The sequence below is a fragment of the Lepidochelys kempii genome, chromosome 2, assembly GCF_965140285.1.
Source record: "Lepidochelys kempii isolate rLepKem1 chromosome 2, rLepKem1.hap1, whole genome shotgun sequence".
Taxonomy (NCBI): domain Eukaryota; kingdom Metazoa; phylum Chordata; order Testudines; family Cheloniidae; genus Lepidochelys; species Lepidochelys kempii.
In genome coordinates, this window is record NC_136381.1 from 110402826 (window position 1) to 110424041 (window position 21216).

The 21216-nt window shown below is 40.4% G+C and overlaps 1 protein-coding gene across 4 annotated transcripts in view; it reads right to left on the reverse strand.

Moving 5' to 3' along the window:
* The window catches only part of MCUR1 (mitochondrial calcium uniporter regulator 1), a 34432-nt gene that overhangs the window by 9841 nt on the left and 3375 nt on the right, over nt 1–21216 (reverse strand). For 2 of the 4 annotated variants that reach the window (XM_073331941.2, XM_073331938.2), the window contains 5 exons: nt 20807–20910; nt 13067–13168; nt 10296–10337; nt 7808–7879; nt 2822–2875 (listed from right to left, as the gene is read on the reverse strand). In XM_073331941.2, the coding sequence (XP_073188042.1) occupies nt 2822–2875; nt 7808–7879; nt 10296–10337; nt 13067–13168; nt 20807–20910 (374 nt within the window). The remainder of the gene's footprint in view (nt 1–2821; nt 2876–7807; nt 7880–10295; nt 10338–13066; nt 13169–20806; nt 20911–21216) is intronic. The other 2 variants (XM_073331939.2, XM_073331940.2) reach the window with 2 other exon arrangements.

Sequence of the window (21216 nt, forward strand, 5' to 3'; positions counted from 1 at the left end):
CAGATGAACAAGGTGCTGAGAAACTGTCAATATAAATGAATGGTGGACATACTGAATATGTACCAGTCTGGGAAAACAAAGGTGCCTGGGCTAGTAAGGGATGATCTGGCTTTACTGAGGCTTCATCCTAGCTGATCTTTCTGATCACCTTGTTTCTGAGGAGAAAAGGTATGCCCCTGGAAGCTTAATCAGGGAAATGAGATGGTGTCCATTCTCCAGGCCTGTGGGAGCTAATGCTAGGAGCAGAATCTCACTATTCCTGTTGGTTTGGTTTGTAAACATCCCCACCATGGAAAGAACCACCTTGATATAATTTGATCGAGTTTTTGTTTGGTTTGCTCCCACTGTTATACCATTTCCTTAAAACAACTAAGCAAATCAACATGACTGTTGGGCTTGCCAGAGATGTATGTGGCTTTGATGGGCAGACCCAGATGTTCCAATTATGGAAGAATTTTCTGGCCTCTGTTTTTAGATGTTCACTTTCAATTCCATCTTGACAGTTGATATGAGCCTAGTAGTTCTGCTGTCACCTTCCAAGCTAAGAGTTGCAGTTCTCAAAAGGCCCCTTGGGAGGAAGCTGACTACTGCATTTCCTGCTTTCCACAGCTCCAGGAGGTTGATGCAGAGCTGGGATTCCTGGGGAGATCACATGCCATGATTCATGTTCCATCTGAGCTCTCCTTCCCGAAAGTTGGTGTTCGTTGCCATGCACACTGCTGGTGCATCTGCCAAAGCTGTGTCCTTGTGATCACTACTGAAGGGACTGGACATCTGAAGGGACTATCAACACACAGTCCATATCCTGAACCAGGTACCTCCATGCCTGATTGGGAAGTTCTGAAGGAGATGAAAGTTGGAGTACTCAAGGTACTTTTCCCTCCCTCACAGGCCTTTATCATATGGATCAGCTGAATGCACTGATGTGCTGAGGAATTGCAGCTTGTGTTATGTCAAATTTCTCCTCTGACAATACCACAAGACCCAGGTTGGTTTGGAATTCCTAAGGTGGGGTAAGGGAGATCTTCTAATGATTCACTATGAATCTATTATGTACCAGGAACTGGATGATTTGGTGAACATGGAAAGCTCATATGATTGCACCTTTGCTAGCAGATTATCCAAAAAGTGGTAGAATTGGATGCTCTCTCATTTCAGAATAGCAGAAAAATCATTAACTTTGTGAACACCCCAGGGCTGGGCAACAGACTAAAGTTCATTGCTTGGCTATGATAGTTGTTATTCCTGAATGTAAAATATAGGAACCATTAGTGGCAGGAATTAATTGGAATGTGATTATTCTTGAGATCCATGAAATTTAAGAAATAATTCCCAAGATTTCTTATTCCAGATCTTTAAATCTCCATCCTGAAATGAGTTCTGCACACAGAGAGGTTGAAGACTGACAAGTCCATTTCCCCGCCCAGGTGGGGGCTGGCAGTGCAAAGAGGTGAACATTTGAACAAAAGCCATTTGATATAGCTGGCTGGATACCACACTACACCTGAAGCAGCTGAGGATCTACTGTTAGGCTTGGAGTCCCCTACCTTCCTCAAGGTGCTCTCCCAAAGAGTCTCTGCTGACACAAACCACACTAGGAGAAGATAGCAAAAATTCCTGAGGAAAGGAGTTCTCAGACAGCTATCAAGGAAATCTCTGTTTATGAGTACAGAAGCAGAAGACTGGGGAGTCACATTAATGCAGTTGACTATTTGCACCTGTTGAGGATGCCAACAGGCAAACTGCATGTGGAGGTGGATGGGGGAGCAAAGAGGATAGAGAGGATCCTTTTGTTGGGCTCAGATTTAGAAAGGGTAGAAAAACCCAGCAGTTTCAAGCCTGATGGAGCAGTGGATTTTCCATGATAAAGACAAGGAAACACACAAAAGTTCTCAAAATAACTCAAACATATAAAATATGATAACTGAACTGAATATTTATATATGTTCAGGGTTCTAAGAACTCCATGTGAGTTTTGCTTTCATGCGTATCATATATTCCTGGGGGAATTCTGCGCCACTGCGGGTATCTGGGCTGGGGGGTGCCCCGTGGCTGGGCTCTGGGGGATAGGGAGTATGTGCAAGTGTCTGTGCTGGGAGAGGGCGCAGCTGGGCTCTGGGGAAAATGGGAAGAGAAACAGGAACTGGGTTGTTGTAGGGGTTTCTTTAATTCTCTACTCCTGGGGGAATTTTTTTTGTGTTGGTATTGTCACAGACATAGTTGCAGACAGGTATTTCGAAATAAGTTACAAAATAATTGAAACTGGCATGATTATGTAGTGTTATTTTGACAAATAAAATATGCAGAATTTTTAATTTTTTGGCACAGAATTCCCCCAGGAGTAATCATGTATGTACAGCATTATATTTCAAAAAGAAAAGGAGTACTTGTGGCACCTTAGAGACTAACCAATTTATTTGAGCATAAGCTTTCGTGAGCTACAGCTCACTTCATCGGATGCATGCTGTGGAAAGTGTAGAAGTGAGCTGTAGCTCACGAAAGCTTATGCTCAAATAAATTGGTTAGTCGCTAAGGTGCCACAAGTACTCCTTTTCTTTTTGTGAATACAGACTAACATGGCTGTTACTCTGAAACCTGTCATTATGTTTCAGTTACCTGTGTAGTAATGTCATAGTACTATACATACACACATACACAACAAACTATTTAAAACTAGCTAAAAAATGAGTTCTGTACATTTAGGAGACCTGATATATGGACATTTAAATACTACTCATGTTAAAGTTGTTTGTGCCTGTTTACAGTACACAAATACAAAAGCCACCTTATATCATTCAACAATCCATTCTTAAATTCTTACTAATGCCACTATTTCTGTCCTTATTTCCAGCAGTTTTTTCTCATTAACTGAATACTGAAGAAAAAAAGCAAACAAAAAAAGCATTACCCTCTCTTCTGAATTTGTTCCCAGTTTCATATTAGTACTTTTGCTTAGTTTCCAACATCATTGTTATAATTCCTAAGATGGAATTCAGTATTCTTCTGTGTTTGCCAACAATATTTAGAGTTACCACTGTAGAACAGATGTTGATCTTTGGAAGAAAAGAGAGTTTAAAGCCAAATGTTCAGCAAACCTCAGAGCTATAAGGGCAGCAGATCTTCTACCAGAAACTGCCCTTTAATTATGGCAATATGTTTGCTGACTGGCAATGGGAAAGGATTGCAGATCTGCATTTAAAAAAAAAAAACAACACACACACACAAATTTCGATGAACACTAATCCCGTAACTGAGGCTAGATTTAAATATTCTGCTGTGTTCACTTAAGCATAGCTTAAATAGGACACGGTTAGACTTTAGCCACCTTTCTCACCCCCACCCCTCAGTATGAAGTTTTAAAAGATAAAATCAGATTTAATTGTTATATATAGTTGTTTAATCAGGATTCTAGATTTGTTCCCCACTTGAAATTTTGGAGTGACAGTCAAAGAAAATTCTTTTAATTTGAAATTAACATTATTAAAAATTATTGAATTGGTCAAATATACTATGTTTATGTCTCGTGGTAATCCATTAACTGGTTTGTGAAACCAGAAGGATGCCTTTAAATGAAAAAGTTGAATCCGGATAAATAATAACTCCACATAATGTTCTTGAATTCTATAAAATGCGGGAGGGGAGGAAGAATATCACATGTTGTAAAGAAAAAAATTACTGCATGCTTGCAAGAACTGAAACACATCAGTATCGTTCAAGTTAGGAGAGACTCTGGTGAATGGAGAGGGGGACAAAAATACCACAAACATCTTCACTCAATATTTCTTTTTAAACAAGTAGTCAACAACTACTTGTAACAGCTCTAGCACGTAAGTAGATGGGGGACAGAAAACTAAAAGTTGGCAGGGAGATGGCCCTTAGGTTTGATATGTGTTTTCAGTAGTTGAGTAACAATCCATAAAAGTTAAAAGTAAAAGTCCAATATCAATAATCTTTTAATGTTTTTATGGCATTTCCTAGAATTTTAAACAGTAATAGAAAAAAAATCCATAATGTTAACTAATCTGCTAAGCAGCAAGGGCTGGGCTAATGGAGTAACTGGTAGCAGAAGATAACAGCCTACTACTGTTATATATATACACTACGTCAATCAGCACTAGAGGCGGGTGTTGCACAAATTTTATCCAGGAGTTTTACAGACATTTGCTGACAAGAGAATTCTTGGATTTAATTCTAGGTTCCGGAAGGGAGTCTGCTGCAGTGGTTCTGTCCCTGTCACCCATAAACCTATGTCTATCCTCGAGCCCTTGTCCCTTACAAGCCCCACTCCTCCTAATGCCCCCACCACCCTGACTCATTCTCTCTTTGGCTTCTGACCCCCTCACTCTCTGCTCCTTCACATCCCTCAGTTTCCTCCCACCATCCTCTTGTTGTCCCTCCCCATCCCCATCTTCTACCCACCCTCTGCTCCTATACATCCCCCTGCCTGTCCCATCCAATTCCCCCCTCTGGTTCCTGCCTCTCCCCCTCCATCTACCCCCCACATTTCCCAGCTTGCACTCCCCAAACACCTCCCCTAATACTCCCTCTGCTCCTATTTAACTCTGACACCTGGCTCCTATTTCTCACTCTTTCCCCCACGGATACTGTCCCCTTAGCCTTCTGCATCTCCCCACCCTCTGGTTCCTGCAACCCCCCTTTTCCCTTATCTCTTCCCCACTCTTTAGTCCTCTGCAGTCTAAATCAGGCTGCTCCTCCTCCTCACTGCCTGGGTACCAGCAGGGGGTACACTGAGAGCACAGGGGAGACAGAACTGCTCTCAGTTCTAGTGCCACAGTATCCTGGAGCAACATTTGTAAGAAAAGTTTGGCTCAGTCTCTGCAGCACTGGACTAGAGCATTCCCTTTTTTTTTTTTCATGGGGCCAGCATTCCTGACACAAAGACCACCTCTTTGCCAAATTTCAAGTTCCTGCTTCAAAATATGGAGGCACTACAGCATCCTAAAAAAGTCTTATAAGCATTTGTTAACATAGGCAAAACATTGTATTTTTCCCTAATCTGGTCCTCAGAAACAGCTTATCCCGTCTTTTTAAAGGAGGGTTATGGGAGGAGGAGGAGGTTCATCCTGAGGCAGACACCCAGTATGGAAAAATTCAGTCCAAATGGTTAGTTTGGCAGGGTTACCAGCCAAACAGGGTCTTACAATGTGTTGGGCAATCTTATCTAAAGACATCACTCTTGTGATGTCGATAAATATGTTGAATACTATAGTAAATTTAAGCAAATCTGTAAGATTCATTTGAACTAGTTTTATATAAATTGCCAGGATCTTCAATTTAATTATATGAAAGAGAAAAGATTATTCTATTCTCGAATACTCATGGCTTTCACCTCTTTGGTTAGACAAACTTGAGATATTTTCTTGTGCGATAAGAGCAGGTAAAGGCAACTGCCAGAATGTTCCTGGCAGATGCCCTAGTACCAGCGGTTCCCAAACTGTGGGTTGTGGCCCCAAATGGAGCACGCCATCAGCAGGTGAAATTCTGGTGATCCCTACTGCATGGAGGGTGCCATTTTGCTCTGAACAGCATGGCCTTGCATGCACCATACGTGTAAGGTCACACTGTGCGGAGGATGCTATTTTGTAGAGCAAAATGGTGTAGTCCATGTGGTGTGACCTCGCACATATGTGTGAGGGTATGCTATGCAGAGGTTATGCTCTGCAAAATGGCATCCTCCATGCTGTCTGTGGTCCTGGCAGGAAATACTTCATTAAAATGGGATCGTGCCATCAAAAAATTTGAGAACCTAGCCCTAGGCTCAGAGCAATGAAAAGCTCCCCCTTTGCTCATTTCTCAGCAGCCTTAGTTTGCCCATTCAACTCTGAGTCTTTCTGGTTATATTTGTGACTGTCCCTCCCAACTTCTTTGTGTGGGCTTTTGCCCCACATTTCAATCAACCTCTCCTCTTCCCAAACTGGATTCTTGGATGCAGCAGAAGGAAACATTTTGACTAGCTATTGCAATGTCATAACCTAAATAATGTCCTTCTGCTTCCTATCTTATCACTAGAGAAACTTTCCTACCTTGCCTTTAAATGAAGAAGTTGAAACTGGATAATAACTGTAAAACAAGTAGTGTGTACACATTTATATTTTTAAACAACACGCTGATGGACTATTAGCTCACCATGCTTTGGAAATATTTCAGGAGTAAAGCCACTGGTTAAGCCTTTACTAATTTAAGTTACCCCAGGTATCTTCCTAGGTAAGTGTGCTTTATTTTCCCCCCAGCTTTTATAGGGCTCTGCACATTCAAGTATAGGTCTCACCTGTGTCCAAGTGCATATGTAAATAATGCTTTCACTAATGCAGAAGCAACAACATCTAGACATAAGCACAGGTTGAAGAGAGGTCACAGAACTTTCACCCAGCCCTTTATTTTGGGTTCTCCTCTTTCCTATTATGTACAAATAAACCTTATTTTATATGTAGCATCATGTTCTCCATTCATCTGCCTCCTTCCCCATTCTATGCCAGAGTTCTGGCCATGCATGATGTCTGCTGACAACAATTAGCAAGCAAGCAGTCTCCTTGAAAGGTACAATATCCTGTATAACAACAGACTGCAATGGAGTACACGTCTGTAGTCTATAGTTATCTACTTCTTCACATAAAGGTTGGGGGTTTCATCTAGAAAAGCAACGTAGTCTAGTGCTTTGAGCAAGAGACAGAATACAGATTCCTGGGCTCTATTCCTGTCATCTTGGACATATCACACACTCTTTGTGCCTAAGTTAACTGATCTGTAAAATGCATACAATAATGCTTACCTACCCATAGAGATATTGTGAGGCTTGCTATTTAAGTAGTTAAGAGCTTCAGAGGAAAGGTGCTATGTTAGTGCAAAGCATTATTTTTGCAACATCTGAAAAATCTATGAGTTCAAAGGTTTGAAGGCCACAGTTTGTTCTTCAACCCAATTCTCTCATGGAGCAGCACAGAGGGCTACCCAGAGTACTAAGTCATTGACCCAACCCAGGATAGCTTGTTTGACAACCATTATGAGTAATCACTTTCAAGGGCACATCTACCAGTTTTGAAAGAATAAAGACTAGCAGGATCTAAAGAAAACAAAGCTTACTGCCCAGAGTAACGGTCAATATTATTCCCACACTACACGTCTATGAAATATAAATGTCAAATGTGACGAGTGACTAGGGAAAATAAAATCTGTTGAAAAATGTCATTCAAAAAAGACTATTCAAGTTAGGCAATACAATTTTTTTTGATTTGCAGAAACACATTTTGGTAATGGCATTTACAAGAGCTTAAAACAGAGTTACATATAATACTCTAAAAGAGAAAAAAAATTGCCTATTTACTGTAACCTTTATTACTCCAGTTAAAGATTTTCAGTTCTATCAGACACTTGAAAGTCAGAAGTGACCAATACCAGTTAGGACAAGACAGTGTGAAGATCACTTTAATCAAACCGTTGGCTGACATACTGGCTATGATGTAATTAGTCCCCTATTGGGGCAAGGACAGGCTTTCAATTTCGGTAATTTAACAAAGTATTTAAACTTAATTTGACTAGATAAATTTAGAAAAAACACATGGTTTTTAATATCAAGATTAATGAGGAAATAATGTCAAAATATGATAAAATATTAAAAACAAATGGCGTCACATTACACTACAGAACCATTAAGATGAATAATTATGGTTCACGCTATCTTCTGGCCAAAAGACTTCATGGACAACCATGAAAATTACATTCTTGACCAAACAATTTCAAATAGTATTCACATTTTTACATACTTCTAGAAGAAATCCATAAAACATACCAGTTCTTTTACTCTGCTCTTCTCCAGATTGAAGCCTAATTTGTTATCTGCACGAACTTTGGTAACTTCATCCTAGAGAAAAATTATACAAAATATATCAGGAAATTTAAAAAACATTTTTCTCATTCAATTCATGAGCTAAGTAATGGAACAAATATATTGTGCCTTCCTACTGCAAACCTCAATAAAAGGACTTTTCTCCTGATCTCTGGGGTGAATAGGATTCCTGAAAGCCACGACAACTTGCAGCTGCTTTTGAGACTAAAACACTGACATAGCAGATCCAGGACAACGTAACATATGTCTATCCAATGAAGCTGAGAACATTTCTTATGTCCCAGGTACTACTAACTTAAGACGTTTGGAGGCCAGGTCTGGGTATGTGTAAAATGTTGATGTCTTATAGAGACATACGACTGCTCTAATCCATTCAAGGTAGCATATAAAAATATGCCTTCAAAGAGGACACTGGTAATGGTCATCTCTCTAATAACTCTTTGGCTTAAAAAAACCCCTACAGATAATTTAAGACAGCTCATGGAATATTTACTGGAAGTTATATAACAGATATATTATATTTTTAAAACTTTATAGAGCTACTTGTCAATGTTTTACTCGCACAATAGCAGTAAATGGTGCTGCTGCTTCTCAATGACAACTACCATTTTACTGCAACTTCCCAGAGGAATTCCAGTTTCCTGACTGTGGGTCATAGAGCAAGCTGCAAACCAGACTAGTGCATAGGATAAATGTGAAGACTGATGAATATTCCAAGAAATTCTACTACGTATCAGACACATGCAAGCATTTTTTACAAGCCACTATTAAGCTAATAAAAAAGCGTTTAATTATCTTAGACTCATTTCTGTTTTAGTAATTTTTAATTCTGCTTAATAACTTATAAAATATCTGTCACTAATTTTAAATTATCAATTCTTAATTATAAAATTTTAAGTTACAATTTTCTTTTAACAAACCTATCTCACATACTGTGTACGTTTCTATTTGTTCTTATACAAGAACAAATACATCATTTTAACCTTGAATATTACCAGAGTGAATTTTCATACCATGATGAACTAAATAATTTAATTTTATGTAAAAACAAATTGATGATGACCTCAAACCTCTATAAAACCTACTAATGAAAAATATCAGTTTTAGGAAGAATGATTTGGGATAGAGATATTAACGTCTATGTAAAAGGAAATCAATATCAAATGCAACTAATTATGATAGATCGTAGGGATTAATTAGAAGGATTTTAAAACTATATTTTAGAGTGTTCAAAAGTGCACAATACGAATACACAATATGAGCCTTATTTTAGACATGATGTAATATTATGAAAATCAAGACAACAGGAAGAGGATGGGGTGATGAAGAACAATAATTACAAGATCACACAGTTACTAAGCCTAGATATGTCAACAGCTTGATGGTTCAGTGGAGAAGCATTAGGAGATCAGCAACCTGGGAGTGGAAGGGTGTGCCCCCTCTTCAGCTGAGAGGAGCAAAGTAGGGCAGAATGGTGAATAGGAACCCTAAGATTACATCCTCAGGGGGCAACCACTTTTCCTAGGGGCAGTCTGGCTTCTTTAACATTGGGAACAATGGGAAGTGGTGTCCATTTTGATAGAAGGCATTTTTGTTTTTATTAAGGGCACCCCGTAGTTTCACACCCATTGAAAACTGGAGATGGCAATCCTTTTGAAAGAGGGCAGTTAATAATGGAATTCTCTGAAGGAGACAAATTTTCATCGCATCTTCTGAAGCACCAGAGCTTTCAGTTAAGAAGAACAGCACTACAATGACCATTAACCCTAAACAAACAAAAAAAACCAAACCCTTTTCATGTAGTCCGTATACTCAATTTCCGTAAAATTTTACTTTATGGGAAGTTTGAAGAGAGTTTCATTTTTCTGTTATTACAATAATTTGGATAAAAAACATGGTCTGGCACATGGGGTTAAATTTCGTAAAGAACCAATTTTTAAATTAATTTTTACTCAAATAAACTAAATGACTTGCAGAGTCTCAGAAAACCAATTCTGTGCCCAATAAGTGCTGTGATTTTGGGGACAATGCCATGCATTTTAATAGACAATAAAGTGGCCGTAAGAGCAGAGCTCAATTCAGCCCTAAACTGCAACTGGCACTTTCTTAATTCAATCAATAAAATGCAAATAAAGTAAAACAGCTAAGAGAGCGAAAAATCTGATTTAAAACATATTTTTAGGTTTTAATAGTTTCAGCTACCACTAAGAATACATACATGAAGCTGCCTTTGCTGCAGAATCCAGGATTTGGAGATTTCAGTCCCCCATACCAGGGTACCTGCAGCATAACAACTAAGCACTTTAGCGGCAGAGGTAAGTAAAAACCTTTTAAAAGTGAACAAGATAGATATTTAAAATGCGTCTCTAAATTCTTCATATTCATTATAGTCATACTGCATCTAAGTAGTAATATAAACAATGTATCTTACCGTTACTTGCTTCTTTAGCATCTGGAGTTCAAGTTTTACTTTCTTTAAAAAAAAAAAAAAGTACATATAAGTAAATGTCCTAAGAGTACTGGTGAATCTGCATTACAGCTACTAGCACTGTACTAATGATCAATAAACTATGCATATTTCCTTTTCATTTTATAGATTGTCTAGTCCAGAGCGGTATAATGTTTTTAAATAGTAGCAAGTGTGAGACAGGTTACAGTATCAATCAGTTATTTCTGCAAAAACACTTTTTTAGAAGCATGTTTATCAACAGTTTCTTTCCGCTATTAAGACATTCCAGAATTGTTTTTTTAAGGGTTCCATTTTAATAAATTGTAGGGCTGTCAAGCAATTAAACAAAATTGCGATTAATCGCATTGTTAAACAATAATAAAATGCCATTTATTTAAATAGCTTTGGGTGCTTTCTACATTTTCAAATATATTGATTTCAATTACAACACAGAATACAAAGTATACAGTGCTCACTTTATTTTTGATTACAAGTATTTGCACTGTAAAAAAAACAAAAGAAATAGTATTTCAATTCACCTAATACAAGTACTACAGTGCAATCTCTTTATCATGAAAGTTGAACTTACAAATGTAGAATTATGTACAAAAAAACCTGCATTCAAAAATAAAACAAATGTAAAATTTTAGATCCTGCAAGTCCAATCAGTCCTACTTCTTGTTTGTCTGAGTGATTGGCTAACAGGTTTGTTTACATTTGCAGGAGATAATGCTGTCCATTTCTTGTTTACAATGTCACCTGAAAGTGAGAACAGGCATTCTCATGGCACTTTTGTAGACAGCATCGCAAGATATTTACGTGCCAGATGCGCTAAAGATTCACATGCCCCTTCATGCTTCAGCCACCATTCCAGAGAACATGCTTTCATGCTGATGATGCTCGTTAAAAAAATAATGCGTTAATTAAATTTGTGACTCAACTCCTTGGGGGAGAATTGTATATCCCCTGCTTTGTTTTACTTGCATTTTGCCATATATTTCATGTTATAGCAGTCTTGGATGATGACCCAGCATGTTGTTCGTTTTAAGAACACTTTCACTGCAGATTTCACAAAAGGCCAAGAAGGTACCAATGTGAAATTTCTAAAGATAGCTACCCAAGGTTTAAGAATTTGAAGTGCCTTCCAAAATCTGAGAGGGATAAGGTGTGGAGCATGCTTTCAGAAGTCTTAAAAGAACAACACTCCAATGCGGAAACTACAGAACCCGAACCACCAAAAAAGAAAATCAACCTTCTGCTAGTGGCATCTGACACAGATAATGAAAATTAATATGCGTCTGTCTGCACTGCTTTGGATTGTTATCGAGCAGAACCTGTCATCAGCATGGATGCATGTCCCCTGGAATGGTACTTGAAGCATGAAGGGACATATGAATCTTTAGTGTATCTGGCACGTAAATATCTTGCGATGCTGGCTACAACAGTGCCATGAGAGTGCCTGTTATTACACATGTGACATTGTAAACAAGAAGAGGGCAGCATTATCTCCTGTAAATGTAAACAAACTTGTTTGTCTTAGCGATTGGCAGAACAAAAGTAGGACTGAGAGGACTTGCAGGCTCCGATGTTTTACATTGTTTTGTTTTTGAGTACATTTATGTAACAAAAACCCCTCTGTGTTTGTAAATTGCACTTTCAGGACAGAGATTGCACTACAGTACTTGTACGAGATTAACTGAAAAATACTATTTCTTTTATCATTTTTACAGTGCAAACATTTGTCATAAAAAATAATGTACACTGATTTCAAATACAACACAGGATATAATATATATGAAAATGTAGAAAAATATCCAAAATATTTAATAAATTTAAATTGGTATTCTATTTGTACACAGTGTGATTAATCGCGAGTTAACTGCAATTAATCAACAGCCCTAATAAATTGTGTTTCCAATTTATGTATGTTAAACACAGTTCAGAAGCACCTTAAGTTAACAGTCCCATTATTTTTTCCTTGTTCATTCACCTCTAAATATATAAGATTACGGATAAACAATTTTTCCCTTCTCAATAGCCAACAGAACACCTTCTATTTGGTTTCCTTTAATTGTGATCTTTGGCAGAATTGTTAACAACCTACCATCCTCTACAAGGTTTCTTTCAACATCTTTTTGCTTGCTGTAAATTTGTTAAACCGCATCTGCCAACGAGATGGTAAAAATTCCTCCTCTTCAGCAGACTAATTTCACTCCTTTGGGCTGACTGACAGGGTCCCTATACAGCAAAAAGATATGCTCAGCTTCTAGGAAGAGGAGCAATGGATATCTGACATACGTCAGGAGTGTTTTAACGCTGTCCCCAAAGGAGCCTAAAAAACTTGTAAGACATGCATTCAACTACGGATTGTATAACTACTACTGGATCAAATTTTTTAATGCTGTAAATGATTATATTATATTACTACTTCTTCAGGTTACAGGGTGCTCTGCAAGCAACTCTCCACACTTGATACTATGATTCTACTACTCTTGGCTTTCCCTCCCCTCCTCCCAACACAGAGAAGTTTCAAAACACAACAACAAAGCTTGATGCATGGCTTTCCTCTACGCTATGTGTTCTCAACTTGGGGCTCGTGACCACCTTCCCTTACTTTATGGCGAACTGGGAGGGGCATCGCAAAGCTTTTTTCTGCTGGAACACGAAGTCATGGTGTGGAAAAAGTTGAGAAGCACTTCTCTATGCGGTATACAAAAAAACCCAGTGCTACACTAGTTTGTATGTGTTTTTACCTCATTTTCAGCTCGGAGTGCTGAAAATTCACTCTTTTCTAAAATAATCATATCCTTTTTCACACCACCAATATGAGACATTATTTGCTGAAGAGTGATTTCCTTTGAAAGAAGAAAGAAAAATTCAGCTCATACCATAACAACTGCAACATCCTAAAAACTTGTACTTGTGTACAAATATAGTATTTAAAATGCTATTATTTCAGTATCCGTGTCACTTAATTTAAGATGGCTAATTTAAGCTCAGAAGCTAGCTAAATTTTACTCGGAGCTAGCACAAAACACTAGCTATTTCTGAAATATCTACAGGTTGGTGGAATTGTGATATCACTGGTAGCTCCTCTCTTCACATTTCAGCTTTTCCTCTTCCTGCTGCAGCTATAAGTGTGGTGTTGTAACATTAAAGCAACTAGTGACTCCAGTGATGCAAAGAGCTGGAGAGGATATGGGGAAGGAAGTGCATTTGGACCATATCAGTCATATTGCACCTGCCAGCCGTAAGGTCTGCAGACTAATAGATACATGTAATACCACATACTGTACCAAGTCAAATAAGAGGGCATTTTATTGTAGGCATGTACTTAACCTAGAATACAAATAAGAACTCATGACAAACTGTTCTTTTCCTCTTACAAGAAAAGAAAAAAAGATGCACAGAACAGCATATAAAGACAGCACTTCAGTAAAATGTTCTTTCCTATTTCAGCCGAGATCAAGATACCAGTTACAGGAATGTTTACTTCAACACTCCAAAGAATGCAATTTAGGTGCCATAACCACTCCGGAGTGCTCAACAGGTCCATTGGTCATACCAATACAAAGCAGTGCTAACTTGTGTTTTTCTTTTTTTTTATTGTTACATCCAATGATGACCATCAACTGGCTCTGGTTATGAAGACATGTCAATAGCAGTATTACTTCAAAGTTTAATCTAAGTGAAATATTAAACAATGCTTAAATCCTGTCTTCCCTGTGTTTATTTTAAATAAACAGTATTATTTTATACATATTTTCAATTTCACTGAGGACAGCAAACAGGACAAAACACAAAAAGTGGAGAAAGGTGGCCTGCTCCCACCTGTTTTACCCTATCTTTCATCCTCTCCAGTTCTCTCTGTAATTGTAGGCATTTTTCTACAACTATACTAACATAAGTCTTTACACCCTCCAGGTAGTAACAGAGGTAAATATTTATTCCCATGCTATAGATGAGGGTGCTAAGGAAGAGAGGCTATATGAAATGACCAAGATGACGGAGAAGTCAGCATCAGAGCCATAATTAGAACACAAGAATTCCTTGCTCTTAGACATTCATATAATTTACTAGAACAAACTTTCTTATGCTATGGAGTCACCCATTGTGACCAAAGGCTAGAGATGAGCTAGCTTCTATAAGCAGTTTGCTGGTGGCTGGGAGGGTGCTTTGAGCAACCCTAGCACTACTGGTCTACTTCCAGCTGCAAATAGGTCTGGGGTCTTCCCAGAACCAACCCCCCCTCTGGGTAGCTGTAGAGGACATCAAGAATAATCCATGAGTTTCAGGAAATAATCATAGTGACAAATAATCATATCCTGTATATGATGGAAACCACTTCAAGCCAGGGGGTACTACTGCACCTCCAGCACCAGCACCACTGATTCGGAGTCTATTTGAACAGGGACTGGAAGACTACTTGTCCAAATTTAGCATCGTCTCTAGATTGCTGAGAGATTGCTTAGCGAGAAGCGAAAGCGTGACATGATGACCAGGTTGCCACCTTGCAAATGTGGATGTTAGCCAGAAATGTCACAGAAGTCGCTTGGAATCTAGTCAACGTCTCAGTACTCTATCTGGGGCTAGCCAACTCATAACACAGGTGAATACAACTGGATATCCATGATAAACTCCTTTGTGTGGAAACAGGACTGCCCTTCATTCTGACTGCAAAAGCAATGAACAACTTAAACAAAGAATGGAAAGGTTTAGTCTGTTCTAGATAAAACACTACAGCTCTTCTGAGATCTATGGCGTACAATCTCTCCTCTCCCTTATTATGGTGAGGCTTTGGGAAGAAGGTTAGCAAGAAAACTACTTGCTTGATATGAAAAGTGGAGACCACTATTGTACCCAACCTTAGATGGGGATGAAGGTAAACTTTATCTGCGTAAGAAACCATATTTGGATAATCTGATACTAGGACTCTCAACTCTCCTGGCTGATGTAATGGCTACTAAAAACACTACCTTCACTGAAAGGTGCAACAGAGAGCAGGTCACTAATGGCTCAAAGGGGGGGACCCATCAGCTTTGTTAAGACTAGATTCAAGCTCCCTGGTAGAACACGGTTCTGTACATGCATAAATAGTCTGTCCAAACCCTTAAAAACCTTATAGTCATCGGGTTGGAAAAAAAGGAGAGGTTATCCACATGAGGGTGGAATGCTGATAACAGCCACTAGGCATAGTGTGATTGAGCTAATTGCCAATCCTTGATATTTCAGATACAAAAGATAGGCTGGACTATGCTGAATAGAAGCAGGAATATGGGAGATCCCTTTCAGCTTCAACCAGACGGAAAACCTTGCTAAATGGGAGAGGTAAGTCATTCTGTTTGATGGTTTTCTACTACTATTCAGCAGTACCTTCTGCATCTCTCTAGAGTAGGACTCCTCCACTGAAGTTAAAGATGAAGACTCCAGGCTTTTAGGTGAAGGGCCTGAAGACTGGGGTGGAGGAGGCAGCCAAACTTCTGAGCAATCAGGTCTGTGTGAAATGGGAGTGATTGTGAGGGACTAATTGAGAGGTCCAAGAGATGAGAAAACCAGTGTTGATGGGGCCATACCAGGGCAAATTGCTACAAGACAGGCCTTGTCCTGGTTGGCCTTGCACAGAACAAGAGGGATAGGGAGAAAAGTGACCACAGCAGTAGAAAAGCATCTGTCAATGAACCCAGGCTCAGTTCTGCTCTGAAGCAGAACTGGTGAAATTTTGTGTTGTCCTTTGTTGCAAAGGGATCCATTTGGGGAGTTCTCCAGAACGGGAAAATGGACCTTGCTACATCTGGGCAAAGGGACTACACATGGTGATTATTAAAAAACCTGCTCAGGTGATCTGCTAGCATATTCCAAATACCCAAGAGGTGGGCTGTATTCGGAAGCATAGAGGTGTCGATGCAGAAGTCCCAGAGGAATATTGCTTCCCAACAAAGTTTACATAAAACATGGCACCAGTATTCCCCTTACCTGAACAAGAGGAAGGAACGCCATACAAGGTAAGCACAACTCCTTGATGTTTACATGTAGGCTGAGATCTTGGGGAGACCAGAGATCTTGCATCTGCAGGGGTCTCACATGAGCCCCCACAACCCATGTCTAAAGCATTAGTGACTAAAGTAAGAGATTGCTGAGGCAGGGTGAAAGGAACTCCCTTGCAGATGTTGATTTGATTGGTAGACAGACACAGGAAAGATAAGATGTGACTTGGTATGTGCACTAACATATCTATGGGATGCTTTTTTAGTTAATACACCTCTGCCAACTAGCCTTGAAGGCGTGTGAGAGACAGTCTGAAGTACTGGACCACGAAAGTGCCACTCCGCCATGTGCCTAAACTTACACCCCCGGGGTGAGAGAATAAGCTCTTAAGTCCAGAATGAGGTTTTGCATTGCCTGAAACCTTTTCGGCAATAGTAAGGCCCTGGTTGCTGTAGAGTCCACAACCCCACTCCAATGAATTCTGTTCCACAGATAGGACTGACTTGTCTGAGTTGATCAGCAGACCAAGTGCATTGAAGGTGGATCAGATTATGCCTATGCTGGACATCACCTGCGACCTGGATTGACCTCTTATCAGCCAGTCGTCCAAGTAAGGGACTACATAACCCCAACCTCCAGAAGAAAGCTTCTACTACTGCAATGCACTTTGAAAAACAAGTGGGGCAGCCAAGAGATTAAAGGGAACCATTGTAAACTAATAATGGCAACTGCTGACAATGAATCTCAGAAATTTTCTGTGGCTCTCATGAATTGCCATGTGAAAGAAGGCATCCTTTAAGTCAAGAGCAGCGTATCAGTCCCCCAGCTCTAGGGAAGGGATTATGGAAGCTAGAGTGACCATCGGGAATAGCAATTTTTGTAATAACTTGTTTAACTACCTTAGGTCTAGGCTCCCTTTTATCTTTGGGATCAGGAAGTACTGAGAGTAAAATCACTTTCCCCTGAACAAAGGAGGGACCTCCTCTATAGCTTCTACAAAGAGGAGTGATTGTATTTCTTGTAATAATGCTGCTTTGTGAGAGGGGTCCCTGAAGAGGGATGGGGAAGGAGAGGAAGAAATAAATTGGAGCCTATATCCCACATCCACCATGCTTAGAACCCACCAATCTGTTGTGATGTGGGCCCAATGACGACAGAAGTGGGACAAGCAGTTTGAAAAAAATTGTAAAATAAAAAGGAGGCACTCTTAGAACTCGTAAAATGCTCTTGACCTGCCCATCAAAATGAGCTCTTGGAAGATGCTACCTGCCTTGATGAACTGGTGACTGCCAAAGCAGAGGGCAGTGGTGGGTGCCTTTTGTAACCTCTGCTCCTTCTCCTTGGCAGATCGTGGGCTTGAGGGGCAAACCCCCCCCCAAAATTCTGGGACTGATGAGAACAAAAGGCCTCCCACTTCACTGCTGGGGTGCAAATGTCCAGGGATTTCAGGGTTGCTCTAGAGCCTTTGAGAGGATGCAGAGCATCTTGTGAGAAGTGTGATTCTCAAAAGGTAATTCCTGGATTGTCTGTTGTACTTCTGGAGGGAGGCTAGAAGCGTGTAACCAGGATGAGTGGCTCATCATGATAGCAGAAGCCATGCTGCAAGGGGCAGAATCTGCTGCATCAAGACCTGCCTGCAGAACCATTCTGGCAACCAACCTGCCCTCCTCTATCAAACACCGGAACTCCTATTTCACCTTGTCTGGGACGTGTCTTTGAAACTCTGAAACTATATCCCCCAGGATGAAATTGTAGCACCCCAGCAAAGCTTTCTGATTTCGAATATGAAGCTGTAATCTCCTGTGGAATAAAGCTTCCTCCCAAGTAAGTCCAGCTTCTCATCCTCAATTTTTGGGGGTTGTTGTCTGTTGTCCTGTCTGTCTCTCTTTCTTATCGGCTGCTGCCACAAGGGAATCTGGAGGAAGATGATGACACAGGTGTTGGAACCCCCTGAGAGGGAACAGAGTACTTCCTCTTTGTTCTTTCTGCAGTCAGAGGCAGGGAAGCTGGGGTCTACCAGAGGACCTTGGTAGGCTCTAAGATAGTCTTATTTATAGGGACAGCTATTCTGGTTGGAGACACAGATGTCGAAACGTCCACTACCTTATGTGATCTTTCCCAGGCCTCCTCTGGGTGGATGTCTAAATCCATAGCCATCCTCCTCAACAATTCCTGATGGGTCTTAAAATAATCAGAAGGCAGATAAATAGGTTCCAATACAATTGCCTCATCAGAAGGCAAAGAGGATGCCAGCGGTACTGGGGGCTGGTCATGAGAGGGATCCCAAATCTGTTCAGAGCAAGGCTCAATACTGATGACAGGGTGCTTTTGTCACTGATGCACCTGATGACCAGTAGATGGAGCCTGCTAAGATGGCTGTAGAAACATTCTTGAATGAGGGAGGAAGCCCCTCAGCCTCCAGAAGGACCACTGCTATGGCTCCAGCCCCCAACTGTGCGTAGAGCCAAGAGTCCCTTCTATAAGCCCCTTCCTGGAACTAAGGCTGAACCCACGTCAGGCAGGCAACATACTCCTGATGGTGTGACTGGATAGGTTGGGATACATAGGATCCCACTTCAGAGTCTGATGAAGGAGAAGCCTCTTCTTGTGAAAATGGCAGTGCCACACCCACTGGTACCAGTGAAGAAGGTTCAGAGTCTGAAGAAAGGGAAGCAGAGAAGATCATCTGTGGCTTTCCCCTAGATAGTACCCCTTTAATCGATACTCTGATGGTTGAGCCCAATGGAATTGCCTGGTGCAGAGGTTAAGGCACTGACGGTGGCACATTGGGCACTGGTGCCAGGTGAATTTCTTGAACTGCTCGTGACAAGAACACTGAGAGATTTAGCAACTCTCTTGTAGCTTCACATGCCTCAGGAGTAGATGGCACCGGGAAGACACTCTGCGGTACCGGAGTGCGAGGAGATGCCAACGAAAGTGTGTTGGGAGCTGGTGTCAGCAGGCCGACACTGGGCTCTGGAGTCAGTAAACTCCCCTGTTTAAAGGCATGCTATGGGGAGTGGTTCCTCCTTAAACACACTCCCATGTCGCTAGAAGAGCTCGACCTCTTCACATCTTCCAGTGATCCTGGCACAGAGTCTGATTTCCAATGCCTCTTCCTCAGTACCAGCAACGCCAATCTGTCTCTCAGTATCGGTACTGCCAGAGGTGTACTACTGGCCAACACCAAGGTGCTCAGTACTTGGGCCAAGGAAGACAGCTCAGATAGAGGATATACTGCCAATTTGAGCAGCAAATGTTTTATTCTGGTTGTCCTGCCTTTTATAAAATGGGGCTTAAAGCCCTTGCAAATGGTACACTGGTCGCTCATGTGAGCCTCCCCCAAGCTTAAGGCAGCTGAGATGAGCTTTACTATTAGGCACTGCCTCACGGTAAGAGTGGCAGGGCTTGAAACCCAGAGCGCATGGTATATCTCCAGTACCAGGGCTGGAACCGAGACCAGGTGCCAGAACCACACAAAACACATTTTTTTTTTTAAAACTGACTAACTACCTATTAAACTGAACTAACTATACAATGGGTACTACAGTACACCCTCACTATATTCCCTTCATAATAACAAACCTTCAGTTATAATGAACCTGGTCCCTGGATTCCACCTCGAGCCCAGCTACAGAGCTGGAGCTGTCAGCCGCCCCACCCTCACTGATACTTTTGCTATAACAGACTCCTGGATATAATGAACAAATGGCTTTGATCCCAATGGGTTTGTTATAGCGAGGGTGTACTGTATTTACAGGATTTGACTAAAACTTGAAGGAGGACAGGAAACTCTAATAACCATCATGGGTGATAGGAAGGAACTGAGGTGGGTCAGGGGCAGCTTGACCCTTTATGCCTGTGCCTAGGTGTGAGACAGCAGACAGAACTTATGACGCCCTAATGGATACCACAAAGGGAAAATCTCTCTGAGAACTGTGCACTGGATTGCACGAATGCCTACAGTGGAATGGACAAGTGCAACCACTCAAAGAAGAGCCAAGGAAACCCTTACTTCCTTGTGATAGCAAATGGGTTTGTCTTTCTTGGGAAGACTTGCACTATTCGCTATATCTCATGTGCCAGTCAATTTGCGTGTGTCACATATCTCAATCTCTTACCTAAAAATTCTCTAGTCAATTACCATTTCAACCCCAAAATGATGGCCTGTATTGCACTTGAGCTTGAAAAGTCTGCATCTGGGTGGTGCACTGAATCACAATAGTTGAAATTCAAAATCCATAGCAACACTTGTTTGTGCATTTGAGAATAGGGAAAAATAAAAATCAGGCCTCAAAACTAAATATAAATCAAGCATCCAGTTTGAAAACACCCAGAAGATATATAGGGATGCTTACATTGTATTTTTAACCCCGAATTTCTTTGCTGTTCAAAATGTTAGGTACAATTTGAAGCACAGTCATTCCTTAAATACCAAGTTACATGTTTTACTAGTAGAAACATTAAATTTTGGTTTTCTTTAAATCCAACACCTTCCTGTACCTCACCTGTTGTACTTTGGTCACCATGTCCTTGTAAATCACATCCATGTTGGTATTCATAATTTTCACTAATGCAGATACAATGATCTCTGATTGCTGAGTAGTGAACCCTAAGCAAAACAAAATACAGCAAAACATAGCAAAATTATGCCTGAACAATTTTTTCAGAGATGTCTCTTTCAAATACTGTTCACAAAGATTTTTAATAAATTATGGCCATGGCAGAGGCCACAAACATACTCCTTCCTCCATTCAGAACTAACAACAGAACACAATGTTACTGTCCAATTAATTAAATTAGAAACAGACAAACATGCAAGGTTTCTCCACCATAAAATTAAAACTGCAGTATAGCTAAATGGCAACTTCTACTGTTCAGCACTATCCCTCAACAACAATATAGGATGGTGGTATTT